This window comes from Cydia strobilella, chromosome 3 (genome assembly GCF_947568885.1).
Source record: "Cydia strobilella chromosome 3, ilCydStro3.1, whole genome shotgun sequence".
NCBI lineage: Eukaryota > Metazoa > Arthropoda > Insecta > Lepidoptera > Tortricidae > Cydia > Cydia strobilella.
This window is the reverse complement of record NC_086043.1, coordinates 23,228,913-23,248,468: the sequence shown is the minus strand read 5'-3', so window position 1 is coordinate 23,248,468 and position 19,556 is coordinate 23,228,913. Positions and strand designations below refer to the sequence as shown.

The window sequence follows — 19,556 nt, the reverse complement described above, 5'->3', positions numbered from 1 at the left end:
TCAAAAAACTCCTTAATTTACGATTTACCTACTTATGTTCAAAGAAATAAATGATGACAAAATTCATAAAGATAGATTTAAAATACTACTCACCTTTCTTCGTCTCTCGGAAATGAAAAAAAACGACAAATTTTCCTTTGTTTTTTGACTTTTACACCCATCTATTGCACAATAATTACGTGGTTTCGGCATTTCGAAGCGTAGGCGCGGGAAACGTGCCGTGCGAGCGCTCAGGCGGGCGTTCGGCGGCCCTCTGTCGGTTGTATCGTCGACGATACGCCGAGCGGTAGGCCTATGGCGCGTGGCCTTAAGCGAGTGAAGTAGGCCTGGCTAGAGGTAGGTAGGTATTATAAAAAAAAAACAGTCTAATCGATAACCCCCTCCTTTTTTGAAGTCTGTTAAAAACGAAATTATCTAATTGAAAAAAGACTATGGCTTAGTAGAAATAGTTTAAATCAAACAACAGGCTTATACAACATTTTGCAGAATTTTGCTTTAGCCCCCTTCAAGCAGCTTTCCAAGCTCAGCTTACGCCTGGTTTACAGATTTTGATCAGTTATCTGATCATTGAACAATAAATAAACAAACTTACACTTATCAAGTTTAAAAACTATTCTCAAGTAAATTATATCTCGGTTCTAATTTAGACCTTACCCATTATTGATAAGGTCGACTTTTGCAGAAGTATGAGATATATATGTCGTTTTGTAAAAATGCCACTTTCACATGAGTCAGTTACAGTGTCTGTCTAGGGCTGACGTGAAGGCTAGATTACTTTGGGAAGCACTGACCGTGAAGGAAAGCAGCGGGTTGGGAAAGTGATCCCGTATGTGCAATCATTCAACTGGGAAATAAAGTCTAAGCTACCTATAGACCGCGGGCCCGGAGCATATATCGTCAATCAGTGCCGGCCCTAGTCCTTAATCAGGGTAGAGAGAAATCGGGTTTTGGCGCCCTTCGTTGAAGTTTTTTACCCAAAAGCAAACGAACCGTATTTTGGGCCCGCGTCACACTCGCGTCTTTTAAAACTTATTTTTTTTTCTCATTTGCCATTTTGGCGCCCCCCTTGCCATCCGGCGCCTAGACCGGCTGCTCCACTCGCTCTACCCTAGATCCGGCCCTGTCGTCAGTCATCGCCTCCCGGCTGATACTTTGTCAGATGATAGTTTAGATGCTATCATGAATTAAAAAAATAGCCGGTTATATGGCGGTGGATAGACCGTCAGTTGATGACATGAACATTGAACATGTACAAAAATTTTTTTTTTAGTCACTAAAAAAGTGGTGCATAAGTGCATATTAAAATATTTAGTATTTAATACCCCTTGAATAAAAGATCTCTACTGTAGAATTTAATGGTTACAATACATGTAAAAAACTCAATTTTTAAATATATTTTTTTGAAAAACCTTAATCTATTTTTTGGGAAAAACTACACACACATTCACAAAATAGTGTTCTATTAATATTCCAAACACAAATATACTGTAGGACATAATGTGATGTTCTCGAACAATTCAGTTTAGACACCGGCGTAATGAGAGCCGAATTTCAGCCCACAGTGCGTCGTCGTTCAAGGTCGAGTTCGAGGCAAAAAGAGTACCAAGAAGATTGGTTTTCTCTTTTGCACTGTGGGCCAGATCACCATCAGCTTTTCGCAGTGGTGGTAAGGACGACTGACAAAAATTTCCCTCGACAGCTTTGTGAGCTTTGACAAGTGACCAGAACGCGCGACTCCCAGTGGGGTAGTCTAGTCCGCTAGTTTCTCACCAATTCTGCCGACGAAATCGTATTCACTGGCTTTTTTACTAGACCTCGAGGCAGCGTTTCGCATGTGTTTTTTTTTGTACCTATCTAAATATCTTCATCATCTTCCTCGCGTTGTCCCGGCATTTTGCCACGGCTCCATGGGAACCTGGGGTCCGCTTGGCAACTAATCCCAAGAATTGGCGTAGGCACTAGTTTTTACGAAAGCGACTGCCATCTGACCGTCCAACCCAGAGGGGAAACTAGGCCTTGTCCGGATTAGTCCGGTTTCCTCACGATGTTTTTCCTTCACCGAAAAGCGACTGGTAAATATCAAATGATATTTCGTACATAAGTTCCGAAAAACTCATTGGTACGAGCCGGGGTTTGAACCCGCGACCTCCGGATTGCAAGTCGCACGCTCTTACCGCTAGGCCACCAGCGCTCTCCTATCTAAATATAAGGACCATTTAATTTATTATTAGATTCTAATAATAAATTAAATGGTCCTTATATAGGTTGGATTACCATATGTAATATTTTCAGCTCTATTTGTAGAGACGATATACCATATCATATATTCTCAGCTCTATCGTGTCTAATAAAAACTACAGCCATAGCAGGCAATCAAGCTGGTTGGCACCATTGTTTCATGGATTATTTCGCAAAACTACTCTCTAGTTTATATTTTTGCCGCAGAAACAAAAGTGAAATAAGACGCTAGAATATTTTGTTATGCACGAACGATCTCGCGTTCTGTTTCAATCACTGGGCATCTACAATTGTTTTCTTTTTGAAAACATAATAATTAATAAAAATAATTGTAATTGTGGTGGTATGTAAATGGTTGTCTTCTATACGAAGCAAATCAATCGATATCTATAAAATTAAATCCATATTCATATTATCCTTTTCTTTCTAATCGCAGCTGAACGAATCGAGTCATTGAACAACTTCAAAGTCTTCAAACAGCCATACTGACTGAACATATAGAATTTTCTTTTTTTTAGGTTTCCGTAAGGGTTTTTTAAGGAAAAAACGGAACCCTTACTTTTCTCCAAAACTACTGGACCAATTAAGTTGAAATTTGGTACACATATGTTAGTTTGTGAGCCAAAGATGGACATGTAACGAAAACATATTAATTTTAAACACGGGGGCCACTTTTGGGGGGGTAAATGAGAAAATTAAAAAATAAAGTTTGTCAAACTATATCGTGTTACATATCAAATGAAAGAGCTCTTTGTGAGAATCTCAAATATAATTTTTTATCATTTTAAAGTAAATAGTTTAGAAGTTATTCAAGAAAAAAGGCAAAAAATGACCATTCCCCCTTTATCTCCGAAACTACTGGGTCAAAAATTTTGAAAAAAATACACAAAATAGATCTTTACCTATAGGAAAATAGGCTGTGACAGACGGATAGACAGACAGACGCACGAGTGATCCTATAAGGGTTCCGTTTTTTCCTTTTGAGGTACGGAACCCTAAAAAGGATCTAAATGAGTGAGGAGTTAGTTTTTTGGAATCTAATTACAAATCAGAGTTTATACGGAACCCTTGGAACGCGAGTCCGATTCGCACTTGGCCGGTTTTTTTGAAATCATGACTGGTAACCCAATTTGACTTTTATTCAACTGAAGATCAGTGAATTTATTTATTTAATAAGTTGTGTATTTTTATTGTTTATTGATGATATAAGTGGTGAAGGAAGGAAGGAATGAGCGATAGATATAAGGGCGAGGTGGGAGCGCGGCGCCACAGTGCATTGGGTGGTCTCAGACGGAGCGCGCCGACATGGGGAGAAAGGTACGTTCGAAAATTTGTGTTCAGTTTTCCGAAATCGAGATCCAATTTGAGATTAGCTTTAACTATTATTATATTTGGAGATTAATTTTAATAATTGTTTCTTGAAATACATTGAATATATTTTGAACACTTTCATAATTTGAATATATTATAATTCAAAGAATTAGGTATTCAAACTATTCAAAGATATCGAAGTAAATAAATATTGTTCGATTTAATGAAGTGTAACAGTAATTTTGAATGCATCAGAAGCGTACTGCGTGTTCCGGATATGCATATAATCTGAATAAATTAGAATTACGTAAACTGTGTACTCACTTAAAGATTCATTAATAACATTCGTGATGTGTGATTAATTTTGAACGCTCCAGTGAACATCCGGTTCGGTCCACCGGAACTGCCGTTTCCAGATTGACATGATATTTTCTTTTTCAGGCGTTAATAGCGTTCGGGTGGCTGATAAGTGCGTGGACTGTGACCGGTTTGAAAGTTATAGACAATGAGAGTGCCGCAAGTGCCCCGCGTTTGTACCGGAACGCTCAGGGGATATACGCGAGTGCCTATGCCAGCGCGGCGCCCTACGGGGCCTTCTCCTTCCACGTGCCAACTGCCGTCCCTGCGGCTTCAGCCACGAAGCTCATCCCAGTGAAACAAGAGAGCATCGTTATACAGAATTCGAATGGATTTTTGAAGGATTCGTACGGGAACAAGTTTGTGGAGACGCCGACGTCGGTGGCTTATAAGACGACGTTCCCGCAGCAGTTTGTGCAGCTGCAGCACCTGCCGGCGCACCTGTCGCAGCCCCTGTCCGCTGCCCCGAGCTACCACTTTCCGCAGGGCGCGCCGCAAGCGTTCTTTGGTCATCAGTTCCGACTGCCCTCCCTGGACGCTGTGACCTCGCCCTTGACCCGCTACGGATCCTTCGCACAGCCCTTCGTATATGCCGGCAACGTGAAGACACTCACCCCGGCTTCCGACCAGCAGTTCCACTTCGGTGTACCCAAAAACGCTCAGCAGGACTCCAGCAACAAGAAAGTTGTGTACGCTACACAGGGCTATAACCAGCTTCAGAAGGAGCCTAAGTTCCAGCGAGTAGAAAATAAACCTTACCACAATGAATATTATGAAGTGTCTCAACAGAAAGCTTCTCCTAGCGTCAAGGCAACTACTCACAATGGAAAACACAACCAGCTCCAGGAGTCCAAGTTCCAGCGATTAGAAGAGAAACCTTATCAAAACGAACATTATGAAGCGCCCCGACAGCAAGCGGCACCCAGCATCAAGGCGAAAGTGCAGACTCCTATCACACATACTGTGAGGACCACTCATAACGGGAAGGATACCGTTGTGCAGATAGAAACCAAGCCACCCCTCCCTCTTTTAGACCTCAGTCTGCTCGAGCCCCTCACGTTCGCCAACCCCATCGTTCCTCAAGTGCAGCACTACTTACCCAAAATAAACCCAGTAACGTACAACGCCCTACACCCACAAGATGCCGAGGACAAGAACGAAAAGGAATTTGTCGTTCAAAAAACCAAGTCTTACGACACTGGCATCGTCACAGGTCACGGTCAAGCCGATGCACCAAAGAAAAAGCAAAAGAAACCCCCGAAGAAGGACGCCGACGTATACATCAACTTCGAAAATGAATCAGAAAAGCCGATTATAAAAGTGAAAGGGAAACCCAACGACCCCGGACACTCGTACGAAATAAACTCTCCGGGACATAAAGAAACTTTCAACCAACAAGTTATCAGCTACAACAAGGAAACGAAGAGTGACCCAGTAACGTACACTTACGAGAAGCAAACTCAGAAAGAGCCAGTGACTTATACTTATTCTCACAGCTCGAACGATCCCGGTCAGGCTAAGGTTCAGTATGTCAAGAAAGACCCCGTACCTAGTACACATTTAGTATACAAGTTCGAGCCAGAACAAGCTAATGAACATCAGGAATCTTCTAAAACTGCACCCGAGGAATCAGATGATTCCAACGAATCTTCTGAATCCGATGATGACGGTCCTGCCTACGACCACGCTCAGTACAACTCTCAGCCTCATCATGACACGCCTTCTCACTCTGAGCATTCTTCTCAGTCTCATCAACATCATCCTTCTAATAGAGATCACCCGCATCCATCAACACATTCCCATCACTCTTCCCATAGCGATCATCCCGGTCCCTCAACCCATTCCCATCACTCTTCCCATAGCGACCATCCCGGGACCTCAACTCATTCACATCAGTCTTCTCATAGCGATCATCCCCATCCATCAACACATTCTCATCACCCTTCCCATAGCGATCATCCCGGTCCCTCAACCCATTCCCATCACTCTTCCCATAGCGACCATCCCGGGACCTCAACTCATTCACATCAGTCTTCTCATAGCGATCATCCCCATCCATCAACACATTCTCATCACCCTTCCCATAGCGATCATCCCGGTCCCTCAACTCATTCCCATCAGTCATCACATCCACCACCAACTCGCTCATACTCATCTAGTATATCTCATCCTTCCCCTGCTTCATATCAAACTCAATCTGAGCATTTAAAACCTGAACACAGGGCACAGCTAAATGCAAGCCCTACCCCGTCATATAGGGTGGTTAGCCACAAACCCCAATACTATACCGCTGTCGCTTCAACACCGAAGCTTCCAACTCTCCATGAGTATGTGGAAAACCTCAGATTTCTCCCATCTTATCCCAGCTCCCCCGGTGCAGCGATAAACGGGAACCCGAGCCGACCGCCACAACAGCAGGCGCAGTATTACATCCAACAAACGACACCCCGCGCCCGCTCTGAAGGCTCTGTCGTTTCCGAACCTGTCATCTACGAGAAATCTAAGAAAATCATAATTCAGGAAGAATCTCCCGACGAGGTACATTCGCATCAAGAGAAGCTTACGGCCCAGATGGAAACTGTAGGCCATAACGGAGACAGCGAGGAAGACTTCGAGAAGTCTTACAAAGCGGCCGCTTACGGCTTCCCCGCCTACGATCGAAATGACTCGGGCGAAAGTGACGAGGAGACCTACAAACACAGCTACGGGGAGCCTCAGCAGGAACATAGCGGCGAAGAGTCCGATAAACACTCGCCCTTCGAACAATACACGGAAGAGGGCGACCAGTTCCCCAAATCCTCTCGCCTGAGCTACAAGGACGACCGGGATAAAGTCCAAGAAGACTATTTTTTAGGTTACTCGCTAAACAAGCCCGAAATCATGACTGACCGGTATCAGAGCAAAATCGATTACTATAAAATGTTCTTGAAAAACAAACCGGAGAAACTGCGTGTAGCCGACGCGAAGAAAAAGGCGTCAAAATTATCTAAATACACGGTCGAACCCTCGTTTTATGATTCAGCGCCTAAACAAAAGCAAAAGCAATCCGCGACATACAAGTCAGCGGCTTATAAGTCCGCGCCGATCTTTGAGTACAATTACGATAAGGAGGCTCCTCGGGACAGCTCCGCTTTCGCGTCGCGTCCCAACCGTTACAAGAGTACGACGCATTTCGTGGAGCCCCAGTTCCAGTACGGGTTCGAACCCATCGCCATCCCTAGGATAGACATCGAGCAGGAGACAATGGCGAGCAACCTGCGCCCCGAGAGCGACAAGCCCGGCACCAGAAAAAAGGTGTACAAAGAAAACTGGTACATTAAGAAAACGACCACATCCAGCAAACCTAGCTGATAAATAACTATTTATTCTTATTGTTAAGTTTATATTTGTTAGTCTATTGTTAATAAAATATTGAATTAAAGCGTTTTCTTTCATTAAACTTTACCGTTGCGCAATCGCACTTTCGCCATCAACCAATATAGGTATTACGTGACACAATTTTTTTGCTCAATTTTCTCATTGATTGTTTGGTAAAAAAGCTTGTAAAAACTGTGTTACTTTAACCATTGACCGCAGAGAATGCAAAAAGTTCCCGATGCCGATTTGGCATGCTCTTGCTCTCGGATGGATCGATCGCGCTGCGCTGAGGAAACAGCCACATAAAAACGCGGTTGCATCACATAATTGTTTGAAGCAACTAAAACTGTGGTTCCTGCGCTTATTGCCAAAGACCTCGTCTTTACCATTAAGTAACCTAATAAAAAGAGTTAATTTTTATGCACCTTGCAAAATCGAACATTCTGTGAATTTCTGTGGGCATAAATTTCATGGTAATCAAATTCGGATAAAAAGTAAAATGCGCTTTTGGATATCTAATTATTTATTAAATTAATGCGAATACTGTCCGGCAACTTAAAGTAAGGCTACCTAGGTTTACATTAATAAAAACAAAAACTTTACATTCTATCGTCTATTGTACGAGATATTAGTTCGTCTGACTAGTTAAAATTATAAATTGCTTCATTTCGTGGACGTGCTAGAGAGACCATTTGATAATTGGAATAATGCAATGATACTACAAAATGAAAAGTATAAAAAATAAAGATGAAACTCGGACCGATCGACCCTCACTACATTGTGATCTCAGGCGGATTTATCTTAATTGAACGCGAGTCTAATATCTCTGCTATCTCTGCTTTCTATTTGTTTCTGTGTCCACTTCCGTTTTATTTTTCCTTCTGAACAATCTCATAGTCATTAGAAGCGTCGCGAAACCGAGACAGACAGCCATCACTCCCAAAACGATCACTCCTGTTGATACATAGCCATTCTTGTGAAACGCTTCGCCGACCAACGCGACGGGTCGGAGGATCTTGACGACTGGCTCGCAGCCTGACTCCCTGACGTACTTGGCCCAAGTTCTGTTGGCGTACGTAAGTTTCTGCGGCTTCAAGAAAGGTCGGCGTCCTGGCACAGTTCTGTTGGTGGCGATGCTCATGTTTCTCAGCTGGGTCTCGTTGTACCGGCAGTACAGGTGCTTCTTCTTCTTATTTCCTTTAACTACGATGTCCTTCTCGGCGCTCTTGGCTCCGATGAGCACGTCCAGGTCGCCCTTGATCATGTTCGCCCAGTCCCACATCTCTGCGATCTTGCAGTCGCAGATGAACGGATTGCCGATCAAATTTAACGAGTGCAGCTTCGGGTTGTTGACGAACACCTCCGGATCTATCGTGGTTAGATTGTTGTTGCTCAGGTTTATTTTCTCCAATTGGTGCAGTCTATCAAGGAATAGTAGACTGCCCTCCGTGGAGCTAATCTGGTTCCCGGCTAAATTCAAATCAGTAATGTTATCAGAATTCTTGAAAGAATCGACGTTCAGTGACGTGATGTTGCAATTGCTTAAATCGAGAACGGTAACATGTGCCAATGACTTGGGGAACAGCGGTCCCGAGGCCGGTATCACTAGCGGATTTCCCCCGAGCCTTATTTCTCTCAAATCCATGTACGTAAGGTTTTTAAAGAAAGCGTTCGCGTTCAGTGGTCGTTTCAGACCACAGAATTCCAATTCGATTGTGGTTAGCTGCGTGAGATTACCGAACAGTCCGGCTTCGAGAGACATGAGGTCATTGCCTGAGAGTACTAGTCGCTTCATTGCAGTCAGATTTGAAAACGAATCGGGGGCAATGTAGGACAAGTTGCTGTAACCCATGTTCAGATATTCCAGCTTCTCGAGCGGCGCAAACAGTTTAGCAAACACGTTGACGAGTGGGTTGTGTGAAATGTCCAATTCCACTAGATTATCAAAAACGTTAAAGTTGTACGGAAGACGGCGTAGTCCGCAGTTACTCAAGAATAATCTTTCTAATCTAGGCAGAGGTGCCAAAGCTTCTTCCAAGTCTGGCGCAAACAAGGGATTTCCAGAAAGATAAAGACTCTTTAGTCGAGTCGCATTGGCAAATGCGTCTCCAGATATTGGACCTATTATTTTGCAGTGCGACAGATCTAATAATTCCAAATGGTCGACGCTGCTGCCCAGCGTTGCCGCAACATCCAAGTCACGTAGCTCGTTGTCGGCTAAAATAAGTGTAACCAGGTTTGTGCAATTCGAGAACGTGTCTTCAGACAGCGAAGTCAACCCTGCCTTTCGTAAATTCAAATACTCTAATCTCGTCAAAGAGCCCAAAAGTTCCGTAAAGTCTGTGTTGGTTAGAATATTTCCGGCTAACTCCAAGTATTTCAGATTTACGAGATTCGAGAAGACGTTTTCGGCGACTGAAGTAAGATTGCAGTTGTTTAATTTTAGGGTATCCAAGCTCGTGAGAACATCGAAGACTCCAGCGTCGAGAGAGTTTAAGGGGTTGTAGGACAAATCTACGCTGGTGAGGGCGGTGATGTTGTCGAAGAACTGGGGGTTGATGCGGGTGAGCTTGCAGGAGCTGGCGTCGAGGAACTGCAGGGTGCTCGAGGCCAGGAAGGGGCCCTCGACGGGCGCCAGGGGGTTGCCCTGCAGCTCCACGTTCAGCAGGCCGCGGGAGTCCCTGGAATTGAGAACAATATTGTGATTATACTGGCGATTTATGTTTTCAAATGGTATTCGCAACTTTCGCAAGTATCATTTATATTACCTGTATAGGTACTTATGTCGTGTACTACAATGAAGAATAATATTGCTAGGTTTTCCTACCAGTGGTTTTTGCGTTCTACAGAGTAATCAGATCACCAAGGCTTCTAACAATGCCATTGTCCGTAATGGACTGCAACGGCTGTTTGTGGTAAGTACCCCGCTAGTATGTTTACCATTCTAAACCCGACCCGACAACGGTGTATCCTCTCTACCGGGTAACTACAATTAGGAATCACTAAGTACCCATCGTATCATAAGCATTTAAAGGAGAAACATATAGATCGAATTTAAACTATCGTGAGACATATTAACTTAACATATAGATGTTATTTTTACGTCTACAGGAGTCGTTTAGTTATCAAACTATCGTCTTTTTGAGAGATTTATGGCGACATTTTTGTAGCAATTCGTAACTTGTAGCGATCAAAAGTGTGGCGAATAGCACGTTGCTATTTCGTACATTCTGGCAAAAGGCAAATCTTACAGGAAAACTGTCAAGAATCAACCGTCGTCCTTCAGCCAACATACGAACATGGAAATGGGCCTGGACGATTTCAATTTGCACCGTCCATTATCTAATATAGTTGGCAGCAATTTGCCGTGGCCACAACAAGTTCAACAATTGGACAATTTTATCATCAGCTTGTGCGTTCAGGGCTGGCTGGCTGCCGTGGGAAATGTATGTATGTTTGGGTAAACAATGAGTCAGGTGGTAATTGATTTGTATGGCGTCAGTGTGGAGGATAAAAGGTTAATATGATCATGGATATCATGTTTATTGTAATGCGCGAGTGCGTGGTAATTGATTTGTATAGCATCAATGTGGAGGATAAAAGGTTAATAGGTCATGATGTTAAATTGCAGTGTGAGGTTATAAATCTAATTACATCTTTACTATTTTTTTAAATACGAGGCTAGGCGAGGTTTGAACGCACAACACTGGAAAACTAGCGTTGTAAATCGAAGCACTTACTTAAGTTGGTTATCACTTATCTTATCAATGTTATCATTATTGTTGCTTTTTCTAAAAAGGCCTAGTAAACTTTTCTATTTTGATGCCGAACAAATATAGAATGACAGTTAGACTGCAGTTAGAGAATCCACTACCCGCGCTAATTACTTTTAATTATCCGGAACGAAGCAATAAAAACAACTTTTAAGGTGACCCATATACTTTACTTTTTAATTACTTAGCAATTAATGAAGTCTTAGCTGATGTAGGAAACCGAAACGTTAATTAAAATTCACATTTAGCCTCAAGCCTCGTTAAAAATGGCTGACATTTAAAATGCATGGCTTCATGAAAACTTGACGCGCTTACGGCTTACCTCAAGTGGGCGGAAATGAGGGCATGTTTTACACGTAGGCAACTTATATGCCCTATTTTTAAACGATCAGCAAAAAAATATGTACTAACCTAACAACCTCAAAAATAATTGCACAAAAAAAAACAAGTAATTCAACTTCAAAAACTTCAAAACAGTGAACCTCCTGCCCCCTGCATATAAGTTTATATGCATAGGTGCTAAGCTAATAGTATGATTGACTGTACCAATCACACAAAAGAGAAGAGAAAAGAAGAAGAGGTATATATATATTATTTATTTATGTAGTTTATATTGATAGTACATACATAGGGTAGCGCTCCCTCGTTTCACGCAAAATAGGCACAATAGTTGTCGAGTTGCGGAAAATGGCCAGAAGCACTAACTATATAGTACATTATTGTATATTAATATTATTTTGTGCAATAAAGTGTATCTCCCCACGGCAAGGGGCGCCAATAAAACCTTGTTCTGTTACAAGTTAACTAACCAAAAATTCTACGTACATATTTTAAGGTGCTGGCAGTAGCCAGAGCTGTAGGCCCACTATTGCTTGGTAAGCTACGGCCACTGGGCACCAAATTCTTTAAAGGATACTTTTCTGTATTTATTTTTTAATTAAGATTTACTCATAAATTTTGAGATGTAGCCGTATTGCAGACAGCATACGCTATAACCATGTTGCTGAGAAATTGAGAATGCAGAGGCAAGCATTTAATAACGACGCATTTACCTACGCCAGAGAGATTGTAACATTTGTAACCGAGTTACGACTGTTACGAGTAAATATTTTTTTTACCACGTTCGCATTTTCTAGATTAAACTCATGACTTTATGAAATGTTATAGAGTAATTGCTAAATTATAAATGTTCTGGAGGACAAGTTTGTGTTGGTAGCCTGAATTGTGTAGTCTACTAGATGTTAGCAGATCAATTTATTTTCTTGTGATGAAATGAAATAGAAATAGATAAATCTACATACTTAGATGGTGAGATTTATGGCGACGGAACAGAAGATGGACTCTAACTAGTAAGTGGAACCCTCGTAAGTAAATATATATAAACAATCAACTTACAAAAACGCCTCAGGATCAATATAGCTGATATTATTTCCAGAGAGATCCACATCAATCAGAAACTCCAACCCGGAGAACGCTTCTCTCGTAATCTTCGTCAATCTATTATTCGCAATCTGCAGTCTCCTCATCTTTATATCCTTCGGGAAAGGCTTTAAATCGGTAATATTGTTCTCATTCAAGTCCAGGATGTAAACGCTCATGCTCAGTTCATCGTAGGGGATTTCTGTAAGGTTGCTCTCGGAGCAATCCGTGACCCAGTTGATTCTGAAGTAATGGCAGTCGCACTCGTCGGGGCATTCTAACTCGAAACTGTCGCCGTTGAAGGCGGCGGCCATGCCGATGGTGAAGAGGATCGGAAGCGGTAGACGCGCCATTTTGTTAGTTAAGTCCCATGTTCACTGGAACAGAAGAGATGGTTGTCAGGAAATAGAATAAAATAAAAACAGAACTGAAAATTCAAACAAAGCTGTTAAACATGATTTTTTTCGTGTTTCATTAGTAGCAAACTTAGTCACCTATTCATGCCCGAATACCCCCGCAATAAACTCAAGATTCCACTTTTTGAACTTGCTACTACGCTCGTGCTTCAATTTTGGAATCTAGCTTACTAAGGTCAACATTTGGATAAGGAGCAAACAGCTCTTTAAATCAACGTTAATCAAATAATTAACTATTAAATGTCACTGACTCTGCCGTTTAGACCACAATTGCAGGGATCAATGGACCTAAAATTACGACCGCTACGCTGTAAGGGGTCTCACATTGACTGACCTGACATGATTTATTTGCGTCTCTATCACAATTCACATTTGTTTGTAAAAGGATGCAAGGAATCCTACAATAGGATGGTTGCTATGTCACTTGAAAAACGTGAACGTGATTATTCCGGTCAAATCCGGACGGATGTCCGTCATTCCGGAGTTCTGAACGAATTGACCGGTTTGATATTTAACCTACACCATCACAAATACCTGCAATGTTCGCGTGTAGCCAAGCGGTGGAAAGCGTTGACTCGCGCGTCAAATATGGATGGTAAACCATTAATACATTTTCGGCACTACTACACTTTTGGAAACAGACGAACTTTGTCATGTCTTTTCTTTATCTCGTCTATGAAATTAAGTGGGTCTGGCTCTATAATAAATATTTTTTCGTAAATTGAAGTGACCTATGTCGGGGGTAACTGCACAAAAGATCCCCGGATCGAAGTGTATCCGCAAGGGCCCCCGAAAACCTATGTATTTATTTGCCATGCCGCCTGCCTGCCCGTACGCATCCTTCCGTTCCTTCCGCGTGTTCCCACATTCAGATCGCATATCTATACAAAATATAGAGACCGACAATGTTGTTCATACATACCTAGTCGGCTCATAAGTTCTGTCACTGGCCTTTAAAATTTAAATTTGGAACTCCTAAAACAAAAACCGTTCTGCATTTGAATTTCGAATCTTTATTAAATATTTGAGTAGTATAATTTTGCAATTTTCTGTTTTCTTCAACATGGAGTGGAATGCGGGCTGCGTTCAATTTGACCTGACCGCTGACCGCAGAACGCATCCAGTGTGGCAATTCCTTCTAGTCTGTTTACAGCTCAATAATATGTTAGCCGTGTGTCGATAATTGGAACGACAAGAACATGCATGCATTTACCTACCGTACCAACGTTGACACAATAAACTGACCAATCTAAACCTTGTTGTAATGAGATAGTCTACCAATGGTCATTAACGTGCCCCGATAGTTATGGCCGTCAAATCGTAAATATTTGGCTCGGCGTAAACATGAGGACATTGAGGACATATGAATGTTATGATTATAATGATGGGACGATTTGTGAATATTTTTTCGTCGCAATACCCGCAATAAAGTATGCTATTTAAGTGGCTCATCCTTAAAGGGACCTGCGTGACAATTAACGTGACAGGACATGGGAAAGCCAAGGTGGGTGGAGAGTAAGGGATTACATTGGACATTTGACGTGTATCTGAATTATCTGAAATGGTCGCGTTTTTCATGTATATCTTTCGTCATCGCAACTTTCTAGTACGAGATACGGTCCCTTTGATATTTGGATATTTGATGCTGACTATACAAACAAAGTATAAGATGGATTTTCGGGAGTGCAATACTCTATGTTTAAAAATAATGGAGGTATACAACTATACAGAATCAGTCAAACATTTACTTACAAGCACGTACCCTGCCTTCGCTTCAAACCTTTGTCTCTTTCAGTAGGTACTTGTAGGTACTTGTTAGTAACGTTTAATCGCCAGCCCTGATTTACACACAAACACATTTGTAAGTTTTGTAACAGCCAAAGGGCGCAGCCGCCATTGTTGTGATCGTAATGGCTGCCATCCTGCGTCGGCGCGCGCCAGAACGTTCTAGAATTAACGGCTGTTGACCGGACTGGACCCTTTTATTGGTCTCTCCGATGTTGATCCATGACTCAACAAAAAATTTAATACCTATTGCTAATTGAAAACCTTTAACGGTTACGCTAGAATTCTGTAGCTGGTTTAGTGGGGGTGTGTAACTGCTGGGCCCTTGAAAAGCCAACGACAACTTGGACAAACCTTTAATCCAAAGCTGTCGACATTATATATTTGTTAAATGTAAATTACATTATTAATTAATTATTCAATTAAAAATTTAGGTAAAAGCATCTTGAATTATGGAATGGGGAGCTAAATATCAGAATGAAAATTGTACAACAAATCCATTTAATATCAAATTTTAATTGCTTATATTATAAAATAATAAAACGTACTGGGATAGTAAAATGCTCTAGTGCAGAAACGTATCATTTTCTGCCCACTTCTTAGAACAACAACGACCCGCTTTTAGAGCATGAGATAATTATGATGTCTGATTATAAGCGGGGGATGTATACCGGTAACATTGAATTGTAGTAGTTCTACTTTCATTCGGTGTTATGATTGACGTCACAGATGGGAAGTACAAAGAAAGAACTACGTACCTAGGTCAGATGACTCACGCCGGCCGGTCGCATGATATGATGCATTTTGCGAAATAAAATCAAGAAAATTGCTGACTGAATGCGTCACATTATCTTCCTTGTTCGGAGCTAACAGACGTATGTAAAAATGAGACTCGTGTGATGTGACATATCTACTAGGAAAACAACAAGTATTTTGAATTAGAGTGGTTGAAATTGACCCGCGAGACCTTCCTAAAAGTCGAATTAATGGACACATTAACAGCATGCATGCATTATTATTGCAGCATGGATTAACAGCATACAGCATGTTAATGTCACTAAAGTGCAATTAAGAACATCATATAGGTAGGTTATAAGGTACGCTCATACATAGATCGCCCGCGGACAAGAAATCACAAGTCTGTGTAATAAATAATAATAAGTGTGTGTCTAATAATGGCAGTTCCAGACAGTCAGGCTGATGTTAATGTTTTCTATGTATTAGGTATTATGGCAGGCAATATGTTTTTGCGAATTTGATTTGGTTCCATAGTGAACACTGTTTATTATGTATGGAATTTTATATACGGTGGCTGCGTAGATCGAGTATAAACGCGCATAGAGCTAAACGTTGAAAAAAGGACTTGCATTATAATAACATTGAATCACAACGCCTATAAGTCCTATAACAAAGGGTGTATTTATACGATCAGCAAAAAAACTAACCTAAAATATATTGCACTGCAAAACAGCATTTCTGCTGTACAAATCAGAATTTTTTTGAGGGACGATTAATAATATCTCATCATCATCATCAACCTGCCCTTTTCCCAACTTCATTTGGGGTCGGGCCTTCTTGTGCGTCTGCCCCAGGACAATCTGTCCCGTGTTGTCAATGGTGGGATGTTTTGCGTCTTCAGGTATCTTTTGACAGTGGATACCAGGAAGCCGAGCTCTATCCAATGCTTTTTGCTTGGTGGTGATATTAAGCACGGTTTTTACGGAATGGTTGTCGTCCCGTCTCATCACATGACCGTGTACGTACCATCGGAGTCTGCCCTCGAGTTTTTCGGTTACAGGTGCCACCTTGAAGGATCCTCGTATGTACCTACTTGTTCTGCACTTTATCTAAGCGCGTTACGCCGCCTGCCCAACGAAGCATTTTCATCTCCGCTGTATGAAGTTGTTGCTCATGTTTTTTCAAGGCGGCCCAGCATTCAGATCAGAGCCAAACAGCATAGCTGGTCTGACGACAGTTAAATATTTTGCCTTTGGTTTTGTTAGGCATTTTGGCGTCGCAAAGTATCCCAGTCAGCGATCTCCATTTTAACCATCGCGTATTAACTGTGACACATCTTCGTCTATGCGTGCGTGTAATATCTCATTTAAAATTTAAACATACCTTAATAATTCAAAATATCATAACTGCGTGCATTTACGTCGTTTTAGAAAGCAGTAAGACTTGCACGAGCCTGTCTGTGGGTCGAGCTCGAGATTCGCAACCGCCACAAGTTTATTGTGGTCATTTTATTGGGCCAAGACTTCCTCATTACGAGATGATGGATTAGCTCCAGATTTTAATGGGATGTCTAGACTAGAGGGTTCTGGGCCAATATCGTCGCTATACTTACTCAACCTCATATCTGCAACAATCATTTGATGGAAATGTCGCTTTTCTTTCATTCGGAATACGGGAGCCACACACGATAGTCACTCGAAAAAACATTGTATCTAGAGGAATGAACAGCTGTGTAGACCGATGTGTTTACGACAGAAGGAATGAGGGCTATCGTTTTTTTGCTCACCAGTTGGCGCCTCTGTTGATGGTGGTCCAAAAGACTATAGAAAAGCTGTCAGTCATTGACATTTGACATTTCGAACTATGGAAAAGACCACCATCTACACTAGCGCCCCTAGCGGCGAATTCATACGCGTTAGCCCTCATTGTCGGGAGACGAGATTAGGCATAATGTCAGAGCATAATATACTTATTATAAGATGGGTTGTTTGGTTTGCGCCTGACTTGGTATTAACATATCATACATGCGGGACAGTCAACCCTGCCCCAGCCCACGCAAGGCAAGACATTTATCTAATTAAAGCACAGCTAAGGTAAACAGAAGATAATTGCTGCATAAGCTGTGGGTGTTTGCAATTAGTAATTTGCGTTAAGCAATGTTACACAATGTGGCTGTCTAGTCTTTAGCCTCTTTCATACCATTGTTACCCGATTACGGAAAGTTTTTGAAGTAAAAGTAAGTGAGGGTAACTCAGATTTTTTTTCTGACGGAAGTAACGCTCAGTAGTGACACACGCATAATAGAACACACGTCAAAGTGCCAACTTAGCGATAAACGTCATCGTCAAAGAAGTTTTACTTCAATCGCGCGAAAAATTACACGCACACACTTTTTTTTTGTGTAGGTCGCTAATATAATTAATCCATAACTAGTATAGTATAGGTATCTGTTTGTGCACTCTTTGTGATATGATAAGATTTTCTTTCTATTTCTTATCTATTTCTATACACCAATTGCTACCATACTTTTATGGAGTACTTAATCATACAACATATCATATATCAATAAAAATTGGCCAAGAGTATGTCGGGCCATGGAGAGTGTAGGGTTTCGTAGTTACCATTCTGTCAGAATAGGCTAAACGGTAAATATTAGTAAGTACTATTAACGCGAACTTGCGTTTCACCCTTACGTCGTTACTCTGCCACTGATTCGTACTAAGCGTTAGGCATCCAGCTTTATTTATTTAAACTTTATTGCACAAATTTACACAAAAAGAGTACAAATGGCGGACTTAACGCCTTGAGGCATTCTCTACCAGTCAACCATTGGGCTAAACAGAACACCATTGCCATTGGGCTTTATCATGCGAACGGCTAAGGAGTGGAATTCACTTCCTGCAAATCTATTTTTAAATCGAGAGTGAATAGACATCTTTTAGGTATGCATGTTCCATCCTAGACTGCATCGGCATCGGCACTTACCATCAGGTGAGATTGCGGTCAAATGCTTGCCTTTTCGTAATAAAATAATAATAATAATTCCACAAGCAAAACGGAGTGTACTTTCGCAGCGCTTTGTAGTTTGTACGTGTGTCATTCTTATTTGATGATAAGCGATGTAGTAAAGCAAGGCCTCTACCTACTTAAAAGAGGGTCAAGCTAGCCCAATGCGGTTTGGGGACTTGAAACACTTTCACGTAACAGGTTTGCCAGGGTAATTTCTCTCGATGTTTTCTTTCACTGAAGAACAACTGATAAATAGGTACCTAAGTATAAATTTTTCGTATTTATAATATTGTCTTCGGTTACCGCGATAGACTCATGAACTCATGATCAATTTAATTTAATTGTAATTTTTAATTTGTATTATTGTGGACCATTGTTGTCTGGAATTAAATAAATGATTATGATTATGATGAAATAAAACTCACCCGTTGACCACGAACGCTGTAAAGGGTTCGAAACGTCGGGATTCGGGATGTATTATTATAATTCAATATACGCGATATAATCCGTTTTCATAGTTTTATTTCTTTTCGTATTTATGTAGAAAAACTCATCCGTATTCGAACCCAAACCTCCAGTTTGGAAAGCGTATACATTTTTGCCGGCTACAACTCCGGTAAAAGCGAATGTAAACGGCGTTTAGGCTAAATAGCCTGCCAAGTAATGAGACATACACACGCACTGCAAACTAAAACATTACACTCATCTGCTGTAGTCGGCTAATAGTACCTAATATACCTATATTGAACAAAAGCTGAATAAACGATGTATATATTCTAGTTGTTAGTACCTATATACAACAATACTCAGTAATCAGATGCTAATCACAGTAATCACAACACAATAATTTGCATAAAAACTGCCACTGACCCACAAACTATTATAAAGTCACGTACACAATCAAAACAAATTAAAAAAATACCTAATAAATAATTTGTGCGCAGACTACGACCCTGAGGTACTCCTCTCTTTGTGGGCGCGTTCCGAATCGGTAAAATCCGGTGCATATTTTTTAATGTAAAGTAAAGCAAACTTACATGACGTGCTGGCCGCTGTCGCGCCAGTTGTGTACTGAGGCGGAGGCAGGCTAGTGATGTGTTGAATCGATATGTTTATGTATTTTTATGAGGCACGTGGGTTGCAGAAGTGAGGT

At 41.4% G+C, this 19,556-nt stretch overlaps 2 protein-coding genes across 2 annotated transcripts; one reads left to right on the top strand and one right to left on the bottom strand.

Moving 5' to 3' along the window:
- Nucleotides 1–3,372: 3,372 nt before the first annotated feature.
- LOC134756136 (bromodomain-containing protein 4B-like) lies at nucleotides 3,373–7,327 on the top strand. The gene is made up of 2 exons (XM_063692964.1): nucleotides 3,373–3,555; nucleotides 3,991–7,327. Exons 1-2 carry the CDS (start codon nucleotides 3,544–3,546, stop codon nucleotides 7,255–7,257), a joined length of 3,279 nt encoding a protein of 1,092 aa, XP_063549034.1. The 5' UTR covers nucleotides 3,373–3,543; the 3' UTR covers nucleotides 7,258–7,327.
- A 441-nt stretch (nucleotides 7,328–7,768) lies between these two features.
- LOC134756137 (carboxypeptidase N subunit 2-like) lies at nucleotides 7,769–19,556 on the bottom strand. The gene is made up of 3 exons (XM_063692965.1): nucleotides 19,441–19,556; nucleotides 12,432–12,832; nucleotides 7,769–9,944 (listed from the first exon to the last, which is right to left on the bottom strand). The coding sequence occupies exons 2-3, from the start codon at nucleotides 12,806–12,808 to the stop codon at nucleotides 8,093–8,095; spliced, it is 2,229 nt and encodes a 742-aa protein (XP_063549035.1). The 5' UTR covers nucleotides 12,809–12,832; nucleotides 19,441–19,556; the 3' UTR covers nucleotides 7,769–8,092.

Bases quoted from the DNA above. Each gene is read 5' to 3' on its own strand.
- LOC134756137 (XM_063692965.1), bottom strand. From the start codon at position 12,808: ATGGCGCGTCTACCGCTTCCGATCCTCTTCACCATCGGCATGGCCGCC. The intron at 9,945-12,431 runs GTAAGTTGATTG...TCTCAATTCCAG, and splicing joins ATTGATCCTGAGGCGTTTTT to GGACTCCCGCGGCCTGCTGA.